The 24168-nt window shown below is 40.5% G+C and overlaps 1 protein-coding gene across 1 annotated transcript in view; it reads left to right on the top strand.

Annotated features, from left to right (window-relative positions):
• Nucleotides 1–24168, top strand: part of LOC135101302 (uncharacterized) — a 57547-nt gene that overhangs the window by 15115 nt on the left and 18264 nt on the right. The window contains exon 2 of the mRNA XM_064005102.1: nt 22586–22718. Coding sequence (XP_063861172.1) covers nt 22706–22718 — 13 coding nt within the window. The 5' untranslated portion in view covers nt 22586–22705. The remainder of the gene's footprint in view (nt 1–22585; nt 22719–24168) is intronic.

Below are 24168 nucleotides of genomic sequence, written 5' to 3'. Positions count from 1 at the left end.
CCTGTAACAAACAGGAAAGGACAGGTTGCCGCTGCTCAAGTTTTGTGTGCGTTGTTCCTTTTATATATCGTTCCCTTTATTATCACCACACCGGGCTTCCCTCCACGCTCCGTTGGTCTTCGGATTCCTGAGTTATGGTCAGTACTCTCAAACATCACGGTGTCTTGTCTTTGCTTTTAACATATTCTACTGAATTTTTAAGGATGTTTCAATGATCGTAGTGACAGTTTAACAATGATGCTGCACCGTGGAAAGGAAAAGCATCTCAGAAAACCTGATTAACTCTATGTTTGCTGAAAACGGTGATGCTGAAAGTTCACAACAATTCAGAATACAGGCCTAAGCAGAACTCTGCATCCAGTATTCAGAGTGAAAGTGTTTATTGTACAGCGTCAGAATGATTAACCTTAAGTCATATCCACAGAGATTGCCGAGAGTGAGGCCAATTCATAGAGAGGTTCCAGGCGGTTGTTGCGGCTTTACCTGTGAGGAGTGGCATGGCTGAGAGTTGTCTGCAGCCCCGCGCCCGTGTCTCCAACCGCTCGGGCCTCTCACACGAGTTATTATTAAAAGGCCACAGAAACGATTAATTGAGTTCTCATGAGTATCTTTTTTTTATTAATGATGTAGAATACTCGTCAGATTATCATTAGAGTCATGAAAAAAAAATGCTTAAAACCCTTCGTGTACCGTCTTCCGCTCGAGTCTCTTAAAAGTAGGTCAATATAAGACGCCGTAAGGTTCTAAAATAACGTCCGTGGATTACAGCGACGTATCTACTGAAAGTACAGTCTTCAAGCGCCCGTCTGAGTAAATGTTGTGGTTTTCACGTAAAAAAATCTGGGATGAAGTACTACATATCGGCAATAATGTAATGAAAATATGAGTTCACGAGTCTCAAAATCGTGTTGGCAAAGTAATTAAATATTCAGTATGATTAATTTATTGTTTGGTATGAATAAATAAATCATGGCAAGCGCAACAATGCCTCTCCTGAAAATGAGTTTGGTTCACAATATGAGGATGAATAGAAAACGTGCCCTAATTATCTGCAACATACCACGGGCAAAACACAACGACGATGAAGCAAAGCCTATACAGCAATACGGGATTACGTGCGCGCCGAGAAGACAGCGGCGGGAGGAAATTAATTGCTGGACTACGGAAGGGATGGACGAGGGACGGAGGCGTAACTCACGGTAGGGACCGCGCCACCCGACCACCACCAGCACAACCACGCCACCACCACCACCAAGAAAAGAATGAGAACAGCAGTGATGACAGTGCTGGTGATAACATCATCAACAACACAAACACATGATAGACTTTTAGCAGTCGTTATGATGGGAGTAGCAGCAACTGCAGTACCAGCACAGCAGTACTAGTAGTAGTAGTAGTAGTAGTAGTAGTAGTAGTAGTAGTAGTAGTAGTAGTAGCTGTAGTAGTAGTAGTAGTAGTAGTAGTAGTAGTAGTAGTAGTAGTAGCTGTAGTAGTAGTAGTAGTAGTAGTAGTAGTAGTAGTAGTAGTAGTAGTAGTAGTAGTAGTAGTAGTAGTAGTAATGTAGTAGTAGTAGTAGTAGTAAATATCTCCTTTATTTGAATAGGATTGTTATACACATAAAAAAAAAAGTAGTAGCAGTAGCAGTAGTAGTAATAGTAGTTGTAGTAGTAGTAGTAGCAGAAGCAGTAGTAGTAATAGTAGTTGTAGTAGTAGTAGTAGCAGAAGTAGTAGTAGTAATAGTAGTTGTAGTAGTAGTAGTAGTAGTAGTAGTAGTAGTAGTAGTAGAAGAAGAAGAAGAAGAAGAAGAAGAAGAAGAAGAAGAAGAAGAAGAAGAAGAAGAAGAAGAAGAAGAAGAAGAAGAAGAAGAAGAAGAAGAAGAAGAAGAAGAAGAAGATGATGATGATGAAGATGAAGATGAAGATGAAGATGAAGATGAAGATGAAGAAGAAGAAGAAGATCATCATCATCATCATCATCATCAGGAACAGCAGCAGGAGTAGTGTTAGTGGTAGTTGTAGTCAGAGCAGCAGAACCAACAATAGTAGTAGGAGTAGTAGTAGTAGTACTAGTAAAATTAACAATAGGAATAGGAATGATAATAAAATTTCGATGGTATTAATCATAATAATAATAATAATAATAATAATAATAATAATAATAATAATAATAATAATCCACCCCCACCGACAGGAAACACGTGTAGCAATAATAATAATAATCATAACAATGCTAGAAATAAACGGGATGAATTCGTTGCGCTGAACAAAGCTGTGAAATAAACATGAGGAGAGTAACGTGCCACGACTTGCTTTACGTGCACCTGTTTTGACAGTATTGACCCAGAGCCTGACGTGGAAACAGTACGAATATGTATATCGTGAATTAATTGCTTCCTGAACAATAAATGAAACACCGATTTTATCAAGCATGATTGAAACTAGAATTGAAGCGTGCGCACACACACACACACACACACACGCAATATTGACACACTAATTTGATATATTCACACAAACGCTTTATTAACAACAGTGTGGCTAGTTAGGCAACAATAATGGCAGGAGCTTGATTTTATACACCTAACATCAATTTTTAGAACAGTGACTTGTTCCCACACAGCCTCACTGGAAGAAATGTTTCCTGTGTCTTCTCTCACCTATATTATCTTCATGATTGTTCAGATAGTCTTGATGGATAACAGAGAAAGAGAGAACAGAAGAGGAGGAGGAGGAGGTGAAGGAGAGGGAGAAGTATGAAAAGGAGGAGAAGATGATCGAGAGTGGATGGAAATGAGGAATAAATGGAGTCAGGGGAAAAAAAAAAACGAGTGTTGGAACCTAAGGGATTGCACAGTGTCCATGTCAGTCATCATTAATAGTGTAGCAGTTAGTGGCGCCGCAGCATCAGTTTTCCAAAGCCTCCCATCAATTCTGTGCCAAAAAATCTGCCTCCAGGAAACACCCCCGTCAATTCAGTGCCTGGACGGCCTGGCTGGAAGAAACACCCTCGTCAATTCAGGCCAGTGAAAAGACAGTGCGAAATAAAAGTCATTAACCCTTGTGCATATATGCATACATACATACATACGTACAGACATACATAGCGCATACATACCAACCTATTTGTACATTTATATATGCCTACGTAGACAAATACAGAGAGAGAGAGAGAGAGAGAGAGAGAGAGAGAGAGAGAGAGAGAGAGAGAGAGAGAGAGAGAGAATACGTATGTGTATACAAAACGAAAACAAGTAATGCAATATTGTAGTTCTTTTTATTGGCGGCCACGTATACAGAAATTAATGACTTGCTCGGTGTATACAGCAGGGACATATCGTTCACATTAACGCCTGCCATGTCACGCTAATACCTGCCCTGCCTGCACCGTTCTTCCATTACTGCCCACCCTACATGACTCCCTGCCACTTTCCAAACGTGTTTTTTTTTTTCTTTTTTAAGCCACACCTGACAGCTGAGCGTGATAATTTCTTCAAACTTTTTCATGTTCTATTTCATAAGGAAATTATTTAATGCTTTCATTACCCTCTACTTATATATGAATTCCTCTTTTATTGACACTTTTTTTTTTTACCCACACGTGACAGGTAACCGTAATAATTTAATAAAACTCTTTCGTAATGGTATTTAACACGGAAATCACACAATTCTTTCACTGGTATGTAATTTCTTTTCTTCCTTTTCACACTTGTTTCTCAGCCACACGTGCCACACAGCTAAACGTGTTAATTTTTTAAAATCTTTCATAATAGTACTTAACAAGGATATTATACAATTTTTTCATTAGCACTTGTGTATAATTTCCTGTGTACCTTTTCACACATGTTTTCTCAGGTGCACGCGGCAATAATTTCTTCACATTCTTTAATTTCGTTATATTTAGCAAGGAAATCATAAAATTCTTTTAGCACTTAGAACTTAAACTCGTGTTTATAACTTTTTTCGCTCTCTTCATTTTTTTTCAAGCGAAACGATGAACCCAAGTTGTAATTTTTCGTTGTTGAGAACACTATGGTTTTTAACAAGGAAATCACAGAATTTTTTCAATAATTAGCACCTGTCATACATCCTCTCTTTTCCACACGTGTTTTCACGATGATGATAGCCAACGAGAAGAGATAATTTTCCCAATATCTTTAGCATATCATGGTGTTTAAGATAATTATATATGATGGTATTTATCAAGATAATTATATAATTCTGTCGAGACTTAATGTCATATCACATAACTCCCTCACCTTTTCCACGGCAACTTGAAGTGATCATGTCTTCACTCGCATGGCATTGAACAAGATGCATTGCTCTCAGTGACGCCGGAAGAGGAAATAAGCCAGGTCGTCTCTGCCAAGATCTTTTTTTTAGTGAGGTGTTACGTACGTTTTTAAGCATCGCTCGTCCTCATGAAAGTGTAGAGAGGCAGATGACCCTGCTGGCGGTGGGTGGCAGGCGGTGCGTTGAGGGAGGGGGGAATGGAAAGGACATCTCCCTTATTTTTATGGAGGTGCGTGCCATGACTTAGGCAACCCGTGGCTATAAAACACAGATTGCAGCCTACATAATTACAAGCACGCAGATCGTAAACACGCAGATAACTGGTAATTTTCTTATTCTCTCTCTCTCTCTCTCTCTCTCTCTCTCTCTCTCTCTCTCTCTCTCTCTCTCTCTCTCTCTCTCTCTCTCTCTCTCTCTCTCTCTCTCTCTCTCTCTCTCTCTCTCTCTCTCACACACACACACACACACACACACACACACACACACACACACACTCTCTCTCTCTCTCTCTCTCTCTCTCTCTCTCTCTCTCTCTCACACACACACACACACACACACACACACACACACACACACACACACAAACCAGTGCTGTGTATGGCCTCTGCTTCTGACTGTCTGTCGCGAGCCACTAACCCAGTCCTCCCGCACACAGGATAGCCCAGAGGTCGGGGAGCTCCACACGGTCTACGCCCAAGACAAACTCGGGCAGCGGTCAGTCGCCGAGGCGGAGGTGACGCATCAGCTCAGTCTCCCGTTACAGGCCTCACCTCGCCTGTCATGTATCGTTTTGTCAGTAAAAAGAAGCTGTAGACGCAATTTCTCGCACGTAGCGCACTAGACTAACTGTAATATACACTTTGCTTCTCCACATGCACCGCTTCAGGCCTCGTAGTGTGTGGTCGTACAACACGTTAGTGCCAGGGAGTGTCGCTTCATTGGCACTCAAGCATTAGGTGCGGTAAGCTCGCACCTGTACATCACGGGCTACTACTGTACAGGCGAGGGTAAAACACTCTAGACTGTACGTAAAGGTACGAGTATATGTATGTCACCAGCACGGGGCGGGTGGTGCGTCACGTCTTCTTCCCTGGCGTGGGCCCGTCCCTCCCACCTTGCACCGCGTCACACTGCTCACCTGGCTCAGGAAATGTTGAGTTAAAGTATATATATATATATATATATATATATATATATATATATATATATATATATATATATATATATATATATATATATATATATATACTCGTATATATATATATTGAGTGTATAAATGGGCAGTAGGTTTTTTCTTGTACATATTTCGTTGAAAATGATAAGGGGCAGCGGCCTGGGGCAGCAAAAATCCAATAAAAAAATAAAAAAAACACTGAGATGCTGGTACCCGAATAGGATGCGAAGCGGTAGTCAAAAATTGAAGGATAACTGTTTTGAAACCTTCCTCTTGAATGAATTCAAGTCATAGGAAGTGGAAATACAGAAGCAGGCAGGGAGTCCCAGAGTTTACCAGAGAAAGGGATGAATGATTGAGAATACTGGTTAACTCTTGCATTAGAGAGGTGAATAGAATAGGGGTGAGAGAAAGAAGAATGAAGGGAGACATGCAGTTAGCAAGATCAGAAGAGCAGTTAGCATGAAAATAGCGGTAGAAGATAGCAAGAGATGCAACACTGTAGCGATGAGAAAGAGGCTGAAGACAGTCATTTAGAGGAGAGGAGTTGATGAGACGAAAAGCTTTTGATTCCACTCTGTCTAGAAGAGCGGTATGAGTGGTATGAGCAGTTGAGTGTCACTGAAGGAGAGGGGATAGTTGTTTGGAAGGTTGTGTCGAGTTGATAGATGGAAGAATTGAGTTTTGAGGCATTGAACAATGCTAAGTTTGCTCTGCCCCAATCAGATATGGTTATTATCATTGATGTAAATTGATATTGTTATCATTATAATTATAATTTTTGTTATCACCATCATTATTACTATTATCATCATAATTTTTATTATTTCTCATTCCTTGCTGTTTCCTTGTTTAATTCCTGTTATCACTGTTCCTGTTGTATGAAGGGAATAATAACAGCAAAAAAAAGAGCAAAGAACATAAAACTGCAGGCAGAAGCCTAATGTATACATTACAACAGCGGCGCAACACAATGCCTCGGTCGCAAACTTCCCTCTCGTAATCTCTGGAGATGAATCCCCGGGAGGTTGACTGGTATTTGCATAAACATCTTCCGACATTCACAATTTCGCGAGCTGGAACCTCCCACCCCACCACTCTCTTCTGCCCACCCACACTGCAAAACCTCTTTCCCTCCCCACCCTCTCCACATCTCCCGGCCCTCCCTACACTCTTCCCACACACACACACACACACACACACACACACACACACACACACACACACACACACACATACAAACAGACACACACACACACAAACAGACACACACACACACACACACACAAACAGGCACACACACACACACACACACAAACAGACACACACACACACACACACACACACACACACACACACACACACACACACACACACACACACACAATACATTGACACATGCTGCCTAATTATCTCATATACATAAAAATATCTAGATATACAGAAGATTCTAATTCTGGTATTTGCTAAGTCCGGCTAGGTTGCCTCACACACACTCACCACTACAGTTAAATGCGTGGCTAACTTTCCCTTCAGCCACCCTTCATAACACCCATTACTTACCCTGCCTGCTTCCTTCCTCACCCCTTGGTCTCCCTTCGGCCCGCCCTCCTGCAGGGAACTCCCCGCCCTCGCGCCCGCCCTCGTCTCGCGCTGCACTCTAATTGTAAAGTGAATGTGAACAAAAAAGTGAATTCAGACACGTCACGAGATGAATTCTGAGTATACGCTGCGTGATGTACAATTTTCATAATATTTGTGATTTGCATTTGAGTTTCAGTCTGTTTCTTCATCATATTATTGGTCTGTGTTTGTCCTCGTCTATTCTTTCATCATATTAATGGTCCGAAAGGAAGTTGCAGTGTATTATATATATATATATATATATATATATATATATATATATATATATATATATATATATATATATATATATATATATATATATATATATATATATTTATATATTAATGGACTAGGATCTTAAGGTCCCTTATGTATTTTTTTCCATAACATTTATAGTTAGATTTTACGTTTCCGTGTATTTCTTTATCATATTAATAATCTTGATTCACAAAGTTCCATAATTCTCATCATCACCATCACCAACATCATTATCATCGTGGTGCACTTTTCACAAAGAATAAGGCACGCAAAAAAACTAACATCTGACGAGAGAGAGAGAGAGAGAGAGAGAGAGAGAGAGAGAGAGAGAGAGAGAGAGAGAGAGAGAGAGAGAGAGAGAGAGAGAGAGAGAGAGAGAGAGAGAATAAACAGATAATCTTTGTTCGTAAAGTTGTCAGAACTACAAATGGCAGAAGAGAATAATCTGTAACACATGATGGAATAAACAACAGTACCTTTTCGTCGACGCGGCTGAAAAACATTACTAAAAAAGATTAGTAAAAAAATTGAGCAAGAAACGTTAGAGCTCCAACTGATGCTCGAAGTCAAGTTTATACAAGGTGAACACTGACTACAAAAAGGTTTGGAAACAAACCACAAGAGAAAAGATATAAAGAAGTTGGTGACAGAATTATACGTAGACAAGACATGTCCAGAAATAGAAGCGAGAAGCAAGTGCACAATGCATTTCATCGAATTCTTAAAAAAACAACAACGGCACCTAATGGCCGCGCCGGGAACGTGACGCTAACAACACCCTGTTAACACTGCTCGACCCGTGTTTTGAGACAGTGTGCCGGGACATTTCCAATCTCCTTAACACTGTGTTGCCAAATGTCCGGTACAACTCTCCGTGTTGCTTTCCTTACCACCTCGGTGCAGACATGCAGTCGTCGCCGGACACAGTTACAATGCGCCAATAAATGCATGAAGGTATGTCATCTAGCCATACTGTGCCCGGAAAAATGGTATAACAAGGATATTTTTCTTCTTGCATCACATAAACCCAGAGAGAGAGAGAGAGAGAGAGAGAGAGAGAGAGAGAGAGAGAGAGAGAGAGAGAGAGAGAGAGAGAGAAGCTGAGAGGCAAAAACACAGATACAGACACGGAAATATACATATTTACAGATAGGCTTGATGAGAGGCATTACACACAACAACAGCCAAGACGGACAGACAAGCGAACACAGAAACAGCCAATGCAGAGAGAGAGAGAGAGAGAGAGAGAGAGAGAGAGAGAGAGAGAGAGAGAGAGAGAGAGAGAGAGAGAGAGAGAGAGAGAGAGGTTGCAGCAACAGACTCACCACTAGTTGATAAGGTTGACTAACCTAACCAGTGTTTGAGGAATAAGGTACATGACGTGGCAGTATGGGCACGTAGAGAAAACATTTACCTGTGCTGTGGTGTCTTCTTGGTGATCCTCCCGCACGGGAGTGACAGGGCAGAGGAAGAGGGAGGCGGCGCGGGTTCCTCCTGTCATAACAATTAGCTATCCATTGTTAAAGACAGCAAAACACAACATCGCGTGGCATTTTTTTTTTCTCTCTTTCCTTTTATCTCAGATTTAATTTTTCAAACACAGGTGTGTTATGTTTCCAGCGCACGCTTCCTATGTTTCCTTAGTCTAATTCGTTACCTGCAAGAAAACTCGTCTCACGGAAGAGAATATTTTTCCCAGCGGTGTAAAGCCCAGCAAGACATCTCGGGTAACGCCGCCTCCTGTGTTGGCTTCACTTTTCGGTTTGAATCAACACGTGTCCAGGTGCTGCGCGGCGCCAAGAAACAACACCGCCACGAAACAGGAAAACACCAAGGCAATTAAAAGCTAAGCGTCCGCCGCGTGTCAGCATAATTGGCTGGGGTCGAGTGTCTGTTTCGTTAAGCCACAACTTTCTCGGGAATGTGGCGACTCACCTCAAGGAAGCATTGCGAGAATTTGTACGATGTGAAGATTCACTTTAGTTTTGTGAAAAAGCTTGATCATGTAAAGATCCATTCGTACAATTTGGTGCAGCTTCCCCCGGGGCCCGGCACGCAGCGCTGCCACTCACGATGTCAACAAATAGTTGTATTTTTGCACTTCGCGTCCTCCTGAAAATATCACCATGTCTTTCGCGAAGAATTTCAATACGAGGAAAAAAGAGACTTGCTTCAGGGAAAATAAATAATAATTGTAACAAACACACTGATGGACTCCTGAACACGTCATGAATCTCAACATGTGTGATTCAGTGCATCAGGGAAAAGTTAGAGATTCTCTGATAATCTTTGACATTCCCTCAAGAATTACACTCTTAAGTGAGGCTGCTGGTGCTCTCCACCTTGTTATATGTTTGTAATGGTCTACACTACCGACACCCACGGCACGTGATGAACTTGGCTCCTTTACAATTGACTCCACAGGATCACGGGGCACCGCAAAGGTAGCCAAGAGCTAAATCAAGAAAGGATAATGTGAAATTATATCGGTGTATATCTGCACAGCTTGTGAGCGTTATCAACAGGTATTGTATGAAGTGTGGCAATCCTGGCAGCATGTCTGTAATATACTGTTCATCCAAGTGATTCTGTATGAAATCAGTTTGAGAAAAGGAACATAACATACTCTCACAGACCTCGAGGCAGGAGAAGGCTGACTGATCTCTCCGACAGCTCTTCAGAATAAGGAACAAGCCAAAGCTCCGTCACAGTCACTTCTGGAATGCAGTCGACAATGGAATTCAACTTGAAATATATTCCTCTTTGGCTTATTCTTTCGTGGTTTCTCACTAATATATACAGGGAAGCGACGCGCCGCGCGGGGATGCAGGTGTGCAAATGAACAAAAAAGTTTCGTCGTGACTCAAGCTACAGAGAAATCTTAGACACGTGAGTCCGGGAAGTTGCAAGGGAGCTGCTGCTTCTTCCTCAATACAGATTATTGGGTTTTTCGTTTATATTACATCTCATATTTATTAATTTTCTCATTTTAAAGACACTTTATCACGGCCACTTCAATCATCACATTCTGCCCTCTATTTGTTAAACTGCTTTCATTATATCATACAAAATATAAAATTCTCTAGCAATACTTTCTACTTCAGAAACCTTTCAAATCCTTCCCCTTTCACCATAGCTTTTGTAATTTTTATTTTTATTTCTTTATTCGTAAAATTAATTTCACTACATAATTTTCCAAAATAAAACCAAACTCTCCTTACATCTCTTTTATTTCATACACATTTTACCTTTTTTTTTTTTTTTTCAATCAGAACCATTTCACTTTCTATTTATTGCTTTATCGCACGAAAGTAATATCTACGCAGCAACTAGTTTCACAGATTCCTTGTAGTTTATATCGGTATATCTATCTATCTATCTATCTATCTATCTATCTATCTATATCTATATATAAATATATATATATATATATATATATATATATACTCGTATATATATATATATATATAAATATATATATATATATATATATATATATATATATATAGATATATATATATATATATATATATATATATATATATATATATATATATCTCGTATATATCGATCGATCGATCTGTTTGTTTGTCTATTCTGTTTGTCTGTCTATCTATCCATCTCTCTATCCGTCTATCTCCTCCAACCTATAACTGTTCATTTATTAGCAGTGTTGCGATTAATACTCTCCGCCTCTCAGTGTGTACGCCCACCCACTGTGTTCTTGGTCTCGCCTCACTGAGTTATGTCGGGCATTACATCATGTATTCCTATAAGCGCTCCAGAGTTTGCGTTTTCCGACTTTACAGCTCCACGCCTCGAATCCATATCTTAGGACTTACTGATTGCACTGATTGTATTTTTCCCCCTTCTGGGAAGAGGGACAGCGATCTCATAATGTTTTGTTTGTCTAGAAGCGTTCCGTTTCATAGCAATCTTCTTCGTGATATGAGATTCCTTGGTTATTCTTCTGTAAATTCATTCACGTATTCCTCCACTTTACTTTTTTTTATAAATTTTTGTTCGGTGTTTTAATCTAGTGTATTTATTCATTATCGTAAGTTAATGAGTTTCTCTACTTTCATATGACAGGCTTTAGCTCTTTCACAGCGATACGGAACAATTGACAATACTAATGGCAATTTATAGAACGTTTTAGAGCATCTACAAGAAAGAAAATAGGATTAAAAGTGTAGATTATCCAATGTTTAGCCAGTGTTATGCTCAGAGGTGGCTGTAGAAAACAATAATGCTTTGGAGTATTTTGTGATTAATTCAAAGAGCAATGAAAGGGTTAAGAGACTCTATCTGTGTAATTCCATTCATGTGACTGAGTTTATCTTAGTTACCAGTGTCAGTGCTGACACGTGCGCGGCAGCCTCTTGGAAGAAATCTATACACATGGAGAACGATGTGAAAAGTGTGAGAGAGAGAGAGAGAGAGAGAGAGAGAGAGAGAGAGAGAGAGAGAGAGAGAGAGAGAGAGAGAGAGAGAGAGAGAGAGAGAGAGAGAGAGAGAGAGAGCAGGCGACATATTTCTGAACAAAGAACTTTTTAAATTTTCTTATGTAACTTTATGCCTGCAGTGTAATCATTCCCGATACTCCTTAAAGCTATCACGATTTTTTTTTTTTTTATGTCATCATGAATGTCTGCCTCATGAACTAAAACTCCTACTCGTGAGTGAGTCACATACAAATGTTCGTAACAGTTTGCCAGTATTTGCGTTATTTATGGAATGGATAAGAGCAGCCGTGTGCCAGCCAGGAGCATCAAGACACCTCAGAAAATAAACTGGCTTCTCTCTCTCGATTCTCTTATTCCTATTCTTTTTTCTCAGTACAGCATTTGAGCAAGCTTTCATTCCTTTTCCCGTGATAGATATTCCTGAAACATAAAAAAAAAAAAAATGCCTGTCGCTGGGGCTGACTGACGGCTTGTCCTGCACTGAGATGAGCTGTGGTAATGCCAGGTAAAAAAAAATATCGCTGCAGATAACAGAAACAGACGCAGTGTCCTGAACTCCGTCAAGTCTACCATTATAATTGACATTTATCAATACTATTACCGCTGAATAAATCTGTGAACGTAAATTTCATCTGAGAAAGTGAAAGTTTAACTCTCGTTGGTTTCTCCAGAGGGTGCGGCTTATGACTCGTGCTCCCCGCTGCCTGCCTTCATCCAGCTGCCGTAAATCTGTCGCCATTTCCTTCACTGTCACTTTTTATCCGAATTACGAATATCTATCAGTGGCATCATTTCCTCCTTTCCATCACCGTACAATTATGCGTGAAAATCTTGATATTCTGGACACTAGACTTATCTCATTTCCTCGTAACATGCTGTACATTTTCTACCAGTTCAGTTCGTACATGTCTGTCTTCTGTTAGCGCCTCTTTAGTTTGTTTGTGATGACCATGAACCTGTTTCCTCTTCCTGTGCAGTAATTCTAGTTACTTCCGGTTCCTGTCTCATCTCTTTGTCTTCATCATTTAAATTTTTAAAGATATTATGTTGTGATTTTATTGTAATGACCTCTTACAACCATCTCCGGATTCTTTCCTTCTTGCTGTTGGAGGTGTTTCTGACTTAACAGCTTTTTACAGCCATTTTCCACGTACTCTTAAAGTTATTTATTATATTAATATTATAATAAGGTATTATTAATTTCTCTTCCCAGTACAATTCTGCAGTCTATGAATACATTATTCCGAACTTTATCATCAAAGGACTTTTCTTTCTTATACTCCGTGCATTATTCCATCTTATTCTTATTATTGTTTGCTCTTCTGATATTTGAACCGCATCAAATCGGCCAATGGTGGTAGGTTACTGGACCACTTAAATACGACTTACAATCATACATCTCCGGATTTTTTTTTTTTTAGGACCATTTTCTGTTGACTTACTTTTGTAAATCAGAAATATCGATGCCGGGTGTCGGCTACCAACACGTCTTACGAGAGAGAGAGAGAGAGAGAGAGAGAGAGAGAGAGAGAGAGAGAGAGAGAGAGAGAGAGAGAGATTTGAGATGAGACGCAGAGATCAGTCTCAAGCATTTTCAACCATTCCTACATTTACTTCACTCATTATCATAAAGAATTTGTTTATAACTCTTAAACATCTTCATACGACATGTTAATACCATGTAGTTTAATAATAAGTGTCTTTCCTTTTTAATTTTTATTATGTGGAAACCTTACCTAACTGATTTTTCACTTGTGTTTTTCGGTCAGTGTGCCTGGGTGGGAATCATGTTCACCTTTCACCTTTTCCTTACCTTTCAGAATTATTCATTGCTACATGTCTGTTGATCCAACCTGACGCTCCATATGCTGAAAAATAAAACGAGAGAGAGAGAGAGAGAGAGAGAGAGAGAGAGAGAGAGAGAGAGAGAGAGAGAGAGAGAGAGAGAGAGAGAGAGAGAGAGAGAGAGAGAGAGAGAGAGAGTAAACATATCTATTGGACGATTCTTTTTTTTATCTCACTTATCAAAATCCAGTTTTACTCAAGTTAATGACACCGCAATTCAAATCCACGCGCTTTTTTTTTTTTCCACCGTCACACAAAAGCTCTTCCTCCTCCTCCTCCCTTCCCCTACACAAGCGACTAAAGGTGATCATCCCACTGTGAGGATTCTAAAAGTGACCCGCCCTTATTCAGACATTCCCGAACCCCGCTGCTGCTGCTCCGCCACGCCACGCCAAGGGTCTGATCGCTGCCCTGGTACCTGTGCTGGGGCGGAACTGGCGGCCTGGTGTGATGCGTGGCCATGTACAATACCTGGTTGACCACGAGAACATACGCACGTATAAACACAGCCACCCCACCCACCCACCCACACCCAAACCTACACTCACATACATATATATTCTCTCTCTCTCTCTCTCTCTCTCTCTCTCTCTCTCTCTCTCTCTCTCTCTCTCTCTCTCTCTCTCTCTCTCTCTCCTGAAACGAACAAATAAATAAATAAACAAATAAATAAGTAAGCGAATGAATGAATTTAACTGACAAATGCAACGAGAGAGAGAGAGAGAGAGAGAGAGAGAGAGAGAGAGAGAGAGAGAGAGAGAGAGAGAGAGAGAGAGAGAGAGAAGACAGGAATGTAATAAGAACTTTTGAGGCGAGCGCGGGAATCAGTCCTCATCATGACATATTAGATGATGCAATTAACCCAGACAAAAGACATTGATTGGTAAAGAAGACTAAAAAAAAAAAAAAGAACATCAACAACAGGAGTCTACTAGCTGTTTCGGAGGCTATAATCATTTGTGGCGCATCGATCACAATACCCCTGCGGCAGATCAAGAAGAAATTCAATTAATCATGAGGATGGATCACATGGGTTGCCAGTTCACCTTCGCGCGGGAACAATACGCTTCACCTTCCCCATCAAGGCGAGAATAGAAGCTTTCAGTCAGTAAATACGTGACGTCAAATATTTCACGCAGATGGCGGAACGAAGGCAGCCACTGAGTGCTTCGTGGCCTCGTATTTGGTCAGGAATGGAGCATTATCAGAGATCCCGCTGGGTTCCTCGTGCCCGCTGCTGGAGTATTAGCTCGGCCGGCGAGGCAAATACTGGGAAAAGCGGACCACGGAGAACTCACAGCCGCCCACTGCACTTCCTTCACGCCATCAGGGAGGAGAGAGGGTGAATCAAAAGGCAATACGACTTTTCTGTTTGAGATGAAAAGTAGCAGTTGACTAATTCGTTGAAGGTGGTGTGAATCAAAACCCCCCATAGTGCAAATAATAGTATATCACTGAAAGAGATAGGAGTTTTCTACTTCGGATGAAAGTAATACCTGACTTATTTCTTAGAAGTTAATGTGAATCAAAAGTCTCTATAGTGCTGATACTTCCACATTATCTTGGATAATGTGACTTCTCTACCAAAGATGAAAGTAAACATTATGACTGACTCGTAGATAATTCATCCTTTCGTTACCACGCCATGAAGAGTGAGTATAGCAGTCATTGACGAGGTGTGAAGAAAACGGGGCCTTTTGTCTCATTATGCAACTAAACGAATTGAATTAATGCTTTCACTGGAAGACAATGTTTCCCATAATAGTTACAAATTTTTAGATACTTATATTTGTACAAGTCTCTTGAATAGTTCTGCGACCTTGAAAAGACAAAATTAACCTTCTATTCTCTCTTTATCTGAGTGTCCATGTAAACGGTTTTTCCCACATTGGTGTGATTGCTGACAAAGGCCAGCCACAGCAGTGAACGGACTGAAGCAAATGTCATCGTGCCCAGAGTGATTTTAACTCGAGAATGTAACAAATTTCTGGACGCACCACGATGTCAGAGCGCCGACCATTTACACGTGACTGCCCGATGCCTCATAAAATGGAATGACTGACGGGAAGAGAGCAAGATCGGTAGGGATGGAAAAGTATATAAATGTTTTGACGCGAGTATTTGAGAGGCTAGAAACAGGAGTTAGTATAACACAGAAAACGAGAAACCGAGAAGGCGAAGGTGGCGACGTGCAGGGGGATGCAGCACGAGTGAGGCCACCGCTGCCCCTGATGCACCTGCACTTGCTGTGAATAACGGAGAAATATTACGTGCGGCCAGTGGAAGGAAGCACCGCCCACACACACACATCCAATAACACGAGGCTGTAACACGATGAACGAAGCACATTTCACCAATTTCCACTTGTGCCTCATTTGGTCGGTATGTAAGTTTGCATAAACACTACACACCCATCATTGATCCCTTCCTGGTACATAATTATGAAAGCTATCTCCGCCACCCAGCGTTGGCCGGCACGCAGGGCAAGTTATGACACGCTGCTTCCTGGCACGGCTGTTAGGGCGATATTTGCTTAAACCTGTTTGAGTTTCCGTGCCCTAAATGCAAAATATGAATCATCACTAATGAAATGAATAATGCAGGCACGAACATCAAGGAACAGTGAAGGGACACGCTCCTGTGTGGTCCCCGCCCCTCACAGCGTCTGCTATGAAATCCACACGTGCATTTATTAAGGGAAAATTAATTTATTTAGCAGGCGTGATGAATTATGTTTATTCTTTTCCTTTGGAGATAATCAAAGGGCAGGTGTGACGCGCCCACCGTCCGGTCGACACGCACCTCCCTGCCGCCTCTGTGTTCGCTTCTGAGTGAAGTCATGCTTACTGTCCTTACTCCTTCACCGCCTGCCTCCTCGTCCCTCACTCAATATTAACATAATACCGTGGATTGTCATGAGCGTATAACGATGTGAGTCAACAAAGATAACACAGTTCCGTGGGTAGCAGTACGGCTAATAAGATTATAATAGCATGAATTAACGTAGATAACAGAGTACCCCTGGATAACGGTACCGATTACCATGGAATTAGAGGTCTGAGGTACAGCATTTAAGAGCAGGTCACCCACTTGTCAGTACAGATTGTACATGTATATGCACAAATATTTAAAAAAAAAAAAATGCCATTTCGAGTCTCCCTCAGCCAGAGAAACGAGGTATCGGCAAGCAGGGACCTAGTGAGCGGCGGCAGCACTGACAGGATTATTTTAGCGCAGGAGACGTGAAGAATTGCACCACACGAAAAATGCAACATAAATAAAAACGACACGCTCTAATAAATAATCGAATGAATTAACAAACAAGCAAGCGAATTAATGAATGGATGCATAAATAGTATGTCTATCTTTACCTGTCTTCCTGTCTATCAGTCTATCTATCTGTTTATCTATATACCTATCTGTCTATCTATCGAGCTATTTATCTATCCACCTATCTTTCTTTTGTTTCTTCTCTCTCTCTCTCTCTCTCTCTCTCTCTCTCTCTCTCTCTCTCTCTCTCTCTCTCTCTCTCTCTCTCTCTCTCTCTCTCTCTCTATTGATCTATCTATGTTCCTGCCGCTGGTGATAATGTAGTCAAGGCAGTCAAGGAGTATATCACAAGGCTTCTCTAAACTCTCCATACAAGCAGTACGAATGTTAACGAGGAATGGATCATGACACGCATAAAACCAACACAGAGGGAAATAATGCAGCGATGTTTTATGAAGTTAACTGAAAAAAAAAAAAATGTGCTGTGTGTGTGTGTGTGTGTGTGTGTGTGTGTGTGTGTGTGTGTGTGTGTGTGTGTGTGCACGGATATGTGTCTGCTATTTTTGGAAGAGCCAATTAGCGAGATTTCTTTCTTTTTCCCTCTATTTTTATTTTATTTTATTTTATTTATTTACTTTATTTATTTATTTATTTTTCGCTCCAAGTCCGTCTCCTTAGTGCATTAACAAAGCATTGCCTGCCATACGGTGCGTGTATCTCACAAGAACCTATTTTAGTCTAGTCTTACTCCATGTATAGTGTAAGTGACAACACACACACACACACACACACACACACACACACACACACACACACACCTAGTGACCTCTTAGGGGCTCACCATACACTACAGCTGCGTTTCAATTTCGCTTTAACAATTCCAAACCAAGAGATATGTTTTTCCGTAGTTAGGAAAGTGCTGTTGCTACTTCGTTATCTAATACATCTAAACAACGAGGGCACTGTCGGCGTTTTCCTTCATCCGCGCCGCGCACCAACACCCATCGTCACGCATCACAACAGTATGAACAACAATAGAGTGCAATACACATGCACATACACGCACTCAAAACGAATGCAAACGATAAATTTCAGCGGGCACACAGGAGGAGGGTGATGCTATAAAGGGGGAAAAAAAAAAAGCAAGAGAGGAAAAAAAAAAACTACTCACATCGACGAACAGAGCAGAAAAAATGTGGCTGAAAAAGCATGAACGTAAATCTATAACTCTCGCATAACACACATGAATATATGATTTGTTAGCAACGGATCACACATAAAAGGTAAATAAATACATAAATAAATGATAGTATGATGAGAGTTACCTGGCTTGCCGCACGTAACAGGTAAGGGCAGCAGCACCAAAGTAGCGGCGTGTTATGACTCCTGTAACGCGTCAAGGCTGAGGGGGCGGGACGAGTGGCCTGTCTGCTACTAAACACGAGGACTTCTGTAAGGTCCGCATTCTTAAACGTTGCAGTGTTTCATCTCAGCTTCTTTTGACAGAATAAGTTATTGAGGCTTCCAGGGATTTTTATTTTTTTTTTAATTCTAATGACGGTTTGGGAAGTGTTTTGCATCATCAATAAGAAAAAAACATCCATAGGAATCAGGCTAATCGCCGGTGTGGCTCTTGAAAACTGTCCTGATGAGGGGACGTAGTGCGTGTTACCTTCACCATCGCCATTAACTCTTAACTTCAACAACACTTACTAAATTCGGTAATTACTACTACTACTACTACTACTACTATTACAATACAACACATATATACTTACGGGCGATGTGGAGTGAGTTTTCTGCGCAAAATACTGTCCCTATGCTAGTTTCCAGTCATGTCGGGTTACTGCACCCGTTCATTCCCATTGGTTGCATGACTATCTAATCTACACATCTCAACTTTTCGGACGTGTGACATCTGTGTGGCGTCCTCATAAGTACGTTTGGTCACATCCGGGATTGCAAACCCCCTCCTTTTTTTTTTTTTTTTTAACCCAATCCACTGTTTTTTGGGGGCTTTATTGTTTTTTTTGGGCTTTATTGTATTTTTGGGGCTTTATTGTTTTTTTTTGGGGGCTTTATTGTTTTTTTGGGGGCTTTATTGTTTTTTGTGGGGGCTTTATTGCTTTTTTGGGGGCTTTATTGTTTTTTGTGGGGGCTTTATTGTTTTTTGGTGGGGCTTTATTGTTTTTTGTGGGGCTTTATTGTTTTTTGTGGGGGCTTTATTGTTTTTTGTGGGGCCTTATTGTTTTTTTTGGGGGGTTTTATTGTTTTATGGGAGGCTTTATTGTTTTTTGGGGACTTTATTGTTTTTCTTGTGGGGGCTTTATTGTTTTTTGGGGAGCTTTATTGCTTTTTTGGGGGGCTTTATTGTTTTTTTAGGCTTTATTTTTTTGGGGGGCTTTATTGTTTTTTGGGAGGCTTTATTGTTTTTTGGGAGGCTTTATTGTTTTTTGGGGGCTTTATTGTTTATTTTTGGGGTTTATTGTTTTTTGGGGGCTTTATTGTTTTTTGTGGGCTTTATTGTTTTTTTGAGGGACTTTATTGTTTTTTTTGGGGGGTTTTATTGTTTTTTGGGGCTTTATTGTTTTTTGGGATTTTATTTTTGGGAGGGATTTATTATTTTTTGGAGGTTTTACTTATTCATTGTTTATTATTTATTTATTTATTTATTGTTTATTATTTATATGTAAATCAGTTTAGATAAGCAATTCAAAAGTAATCTAGAGTGAAACGAAAGGTGTGAAGTGTTATCTGAAGGACAGACACTTGTTTAGGTCATGTTGATACAGGTTGGTCCTGTTGAACAAAGTCTGTATTAACTTGTACTATACAGGAAATGACTACTTTTACATTTTTTGTTCATATGTACATATATAGATCTTAGTTATCAATATGACACAAAATTATATTTTTATATGTAAAATATATATAAAAAAAAGCACACACAGGCTGTTTTTTAATATTTTTTGGGGGTTTTATTTTTTTTAATGCCAACCCTTGTGACATCTCATTACAGCACTCGATGAATTTTAAGCCATCACATATTTTGCTCCGTATTTATATGTACTATTTTATTACGGGGCATTCGCGTCGAATGGCTGCCGGAATTGAGAGAGAGAGAGAGAGAGAGAGAGAGAGAGAGAGAGAGAGAGAGAGAGAGAGAGAGAGAGAGAGAGAGAGTCAGCAATTTATCTACTTCGCGTTGTCTTCGTGAAGGATTCAGCTGATCAAGTTCAAGTACCAAAGACCAGAACACACGTCCACCCGGCACCCAGTCAGGCACTGTATGAGTCAGAAACGTTAGTGTCTTGTCGGTGAGCCTGATACGCATCACACGCCCTTCACTCTGCCGCCTGTTGCTCCTCGTGCCTGAAGACTCCGACAGAATAAGGAAAAGAAGATATGCAAGAGAGGTTCATCTGACTCTTACAAAGCAAATATGGAAAAAAAATGAAAAGTGGACGTGCTCCTAACGGCAATGAAGGAGAATTATTAGAATGAAACTCTCAAGACCACCACACGCCCCTACAGCAACCATTGCATCAGTACCGACCTCCATCCTACTCCTCGTCAGTTATGGGCTCGTCTTCTTAAACGCTTTAGAATCTCACGGGGAATAATTTTCAAAGACCACAGAGATGACTAGCAGGGTTTTCGTGATGTTGTATCTCTATCTGAGTCGCAGAATCTTCGTTAAACTTTCACTAGAATCAGGAAAACATCCTTGCCACCTTCCCCTTCTGCCAAAATACTTCCACTAGAGCCTGTTTAAAAAGTAGCTGAGCTAATATTGGACCGAAATATTTGGGAATACGGACTGTAGTGATAATGTAACATCCTCCGTCCTACAGCATCTGCGTAGCTTCAGTATTTCTCAGATAATTTGTTCATAAGTGCACCAACAATTAGCAACCGAACATAGAGAATACCGCAGTGGAGGTTTGACAATACATGGACGTTGTATAAAAGGAAATCTCAGTCGACATCTATACACATGACTCGTTTCCACAACCCTCGAAGAATGACTGGTCTCTCCAAAGCAAATAGAATGTCTTATAGTACTTGTCTTGGCTCACTCGTGCAGCTACATATTATACCTCCCTCCCTGCTTACCTCTCCTTCTCGGTCTCCTCCAAGCCTCCCTCCCGCCAGATTCCACTTTCTCCACACGAATTTGACACCCCCCCCAACCTACCCCGTATAATATATTAATGTTTTGTAATTACAGTAGATGCGGTCATTTTAGATTATTATTGTATATGGTGTGTGTGTGTGTGTGTGTGTGTGTGTGTGTGTGTGTGTGTGTGTGTGTGTGTGTGTGTGTGTGTGTGTTTGAGCGTGCTAGAAAAAGTGGCCTGGCATCAGCGAGTGCATGATTCATTAACCAGTACAAGTGTAATGGGAAAAAAGTAGAGTGTTACGTCAGTGTCGCGCGTAATTCATCTATGTTTAGTGTAATGCAGAGCGTTCGCTGTGTTAAGTGGGTCACAGGAGGGAGCGGAGGCCAGACCGTTTACTATTACACTAATTGAGAAATACGCACGTAACATCATTCGAAAAAAAAAAAATATCCTAAACTTTTTTTTTTATAAACGAATCCAAAGCTCTATTAGCTACTGCAATATTAACGCGAACATAAACAAAGTGAGTAAATCTAACTTGAATATATGGTACATTTATACTTATCTACATTTAGTGATAACAGTAAGAAAGGATACGAACTGTAAATCTTACTGATGTATTGTTAAGTACATGCCGGAGGACTTGTATGTACGTAGCCTTGGCAGCGCGTGGTGTGGCGTGTTGAGAGGTGATGCATGACTATTAGTTCTATATACCAAGTAATAATTGGTGAACATTTTACATATGGCGCAGTTAAATGAAAAGATGATTTTCTTCTTTGTAGTGGCTAACATAAGGTGCATCAAGAACATCTGGTACATCATTACTCATCTATAACTGGTGTTGAGGTGCACTGAGAGCCACAACACAAACAGCAACAAGTGACACCTTCCAGACAGCAAACAAGCCTAATGAAGCCACCTCAGTAGTGCTAGTTTGGCGTATGCTTTGATTTTGGTATATGATTTGTTAGACAAACTAGAAGATTTTTTGCTTACGTTGATAAAAACAAGAACACCTGAGACACAAGACCTGCAAATGGGACACGGCAGGTAATTATGACTGAAAGATGAAGCCGTGTTGGTCCTACAATTAGTCACCACAATAACGGGGTCTTATGGCACTCATCCAAACAAAGGAGTGATCGTGACAACTATGAGGAAGACTATGTTAGGTGACCATGGCCAGTATTCATAAACGTTTCGTCGTCATATCTCGACTACTCTCACTGGGCTCTGGATACTGAGATACTGAGACTTTCAAGAGTGCTTTCATATTTCTATCGCTATTTTAACATGAATTTTGCAGTGTCAATAAAAAAAAGTCCATGAAAACCTGACTAAATATTTCCCTGACCTTTGAAAATAATGATGAAAAGAGAACAAAGGGTTTAAGAATACGGGCATATGTGGGACTGGCCAGCATCATCACCCCCCATGAACACACATACGCACACACACACACACACACACACACACACACACACACACACACACACACACAAACTAATGCCTGTCTTTTTCCTCCTACAGTCCGAGAATTCCACAGAGTTCAAGGTCGTCCTGAAGAACGTGGGTCTGTCCTCCTCCGGCACCTTCACCTGTGAGGTCATATCCGATGATAATTTTGAAACCTTCCAGAAGTCTGCCAACATGACGGTCATAGGTGAGTGGGAAGCAGTGGACGGAGGGGACGGGCAAGGTAACGACAAGGGAAGAGGAGATTAATATGTTATGATGGGAGTACATCATAATAATAATAGAAAGACAAATAAACATACGTAAACACATTCAGAAACACAGATACGCACACATATATACTTTATAAGGCTTCGTGATAACTGTTCAGTGCATTCCTCAAATGTAAATACTATAGACAAATTGAACAAAGAAGTTGGTTATGTTTGTTTTTTCTTGGCTTTTATTGGCTTTTTTGGATTTTATTCATTTATTTTTTGTTTATTCCACATATTTACATGTAAATCAGTTTAAATAAGCAACTAAAAAGTAGTCTAGAGTGAAATAAAAGGTTACAATTTTTTTCTCATGAAGAAGGGGCACCAGCCAAGAGCAACAAAAAGAGCAGTATGAGTGAAACCCCCATACATGTGAAGTATACTCCATACATGGACGGATAAGGCCCCTATACAGAGTTAGCAGCTGGGGGGATGGATGAGAAAAAACTGGGAGAGACGACCCAGAACGTCTAACTCCATAGAGGCTGTTTTAGCTAGAGATGAGATGTGAAGTTTCCAGTTTAGATTATCAGTAAAGGACAGACCGAGAATGTTCAGTGTAGAAGAGGGAACAGTTGAGTGTCATTGAAAAGGGGATAGTTGTCTAAAAGGTTGTATCGAGTTGTTAGATGAAAAAAATTGAGTTCTTGAGGCATTGAACAATACTAAGTTTGCTCTGCCCCAATCAGAAATTTCAGAGAGATCAGAAGTCAGGCGTTCCGTGGTTTTCCTGAGTGAGCTGTTTACTTTCTGAAGGACGTCTACGAAAAGACGTGGAAAAGTGCGGAGTGGTATCATCAGCGAAGGAGTGGATAGGACAAGAAGTTTGGTTTAGATCATTGATGAATAATAGGAAGAGAGTGGGTGATAGGACGGAATCCTGAGAAACACCTCAGTTAATAGATTTAGAAGAACAGTGACAGTCTACTACAACAGCAATAGAACAAACGGTCAGAAAGGAAACTTGAGATGAAGTTACAGAGAGAAGGATAGAAGCCGTAAGAGGGTAGTTTGAAAATCAAACTTTTGTACTAGACTCTATTAAAACCTTTTAATTTGTTTAAGGCAATAGCGAAAGATTCACCAGAATCTCTAAAAAGATGATGACCAAGACTCAGTAAGGAAAATCAGATCACCAGTAGAACGGCCTCGACGGAACCCATACTGGCGATCAGATAGAAAGTTGTGAAGTGATAGATGTTTAAGAATCTTCCTGTTGAGGATAGATTCAAAACTTTAGAGAGGCAGGAAATTGAAGCAATAGGACGGTAGTTTGAGGGATTAGAATGGTCACCCTTTTCAGGAACAGGCTGAATTTGGGAACATTTCCAGCAAGAAGGAATGGTAGATGTTGACAGACAAAGTTGGAAGAGTTTGACT

This window comes from Scylla paramamosain, chromosome 1 (assembly GCF_035594125.1).
Source record: "Scylla paramamosain isolate STU-SP2022 chromosome 1, ASM3559412v1, whole genome shotgun sequence".
In the NCBI taxonomy this organism is placed as follows: Eukaryota; Metazoa; Arthropoda; class Malacostraca; order Decapoda; family Portunidae; genus Scylla; species Scylla paramamosain.
This window is presented reverse-complemented; position numbering and strand designations above follow the sequence as displayed.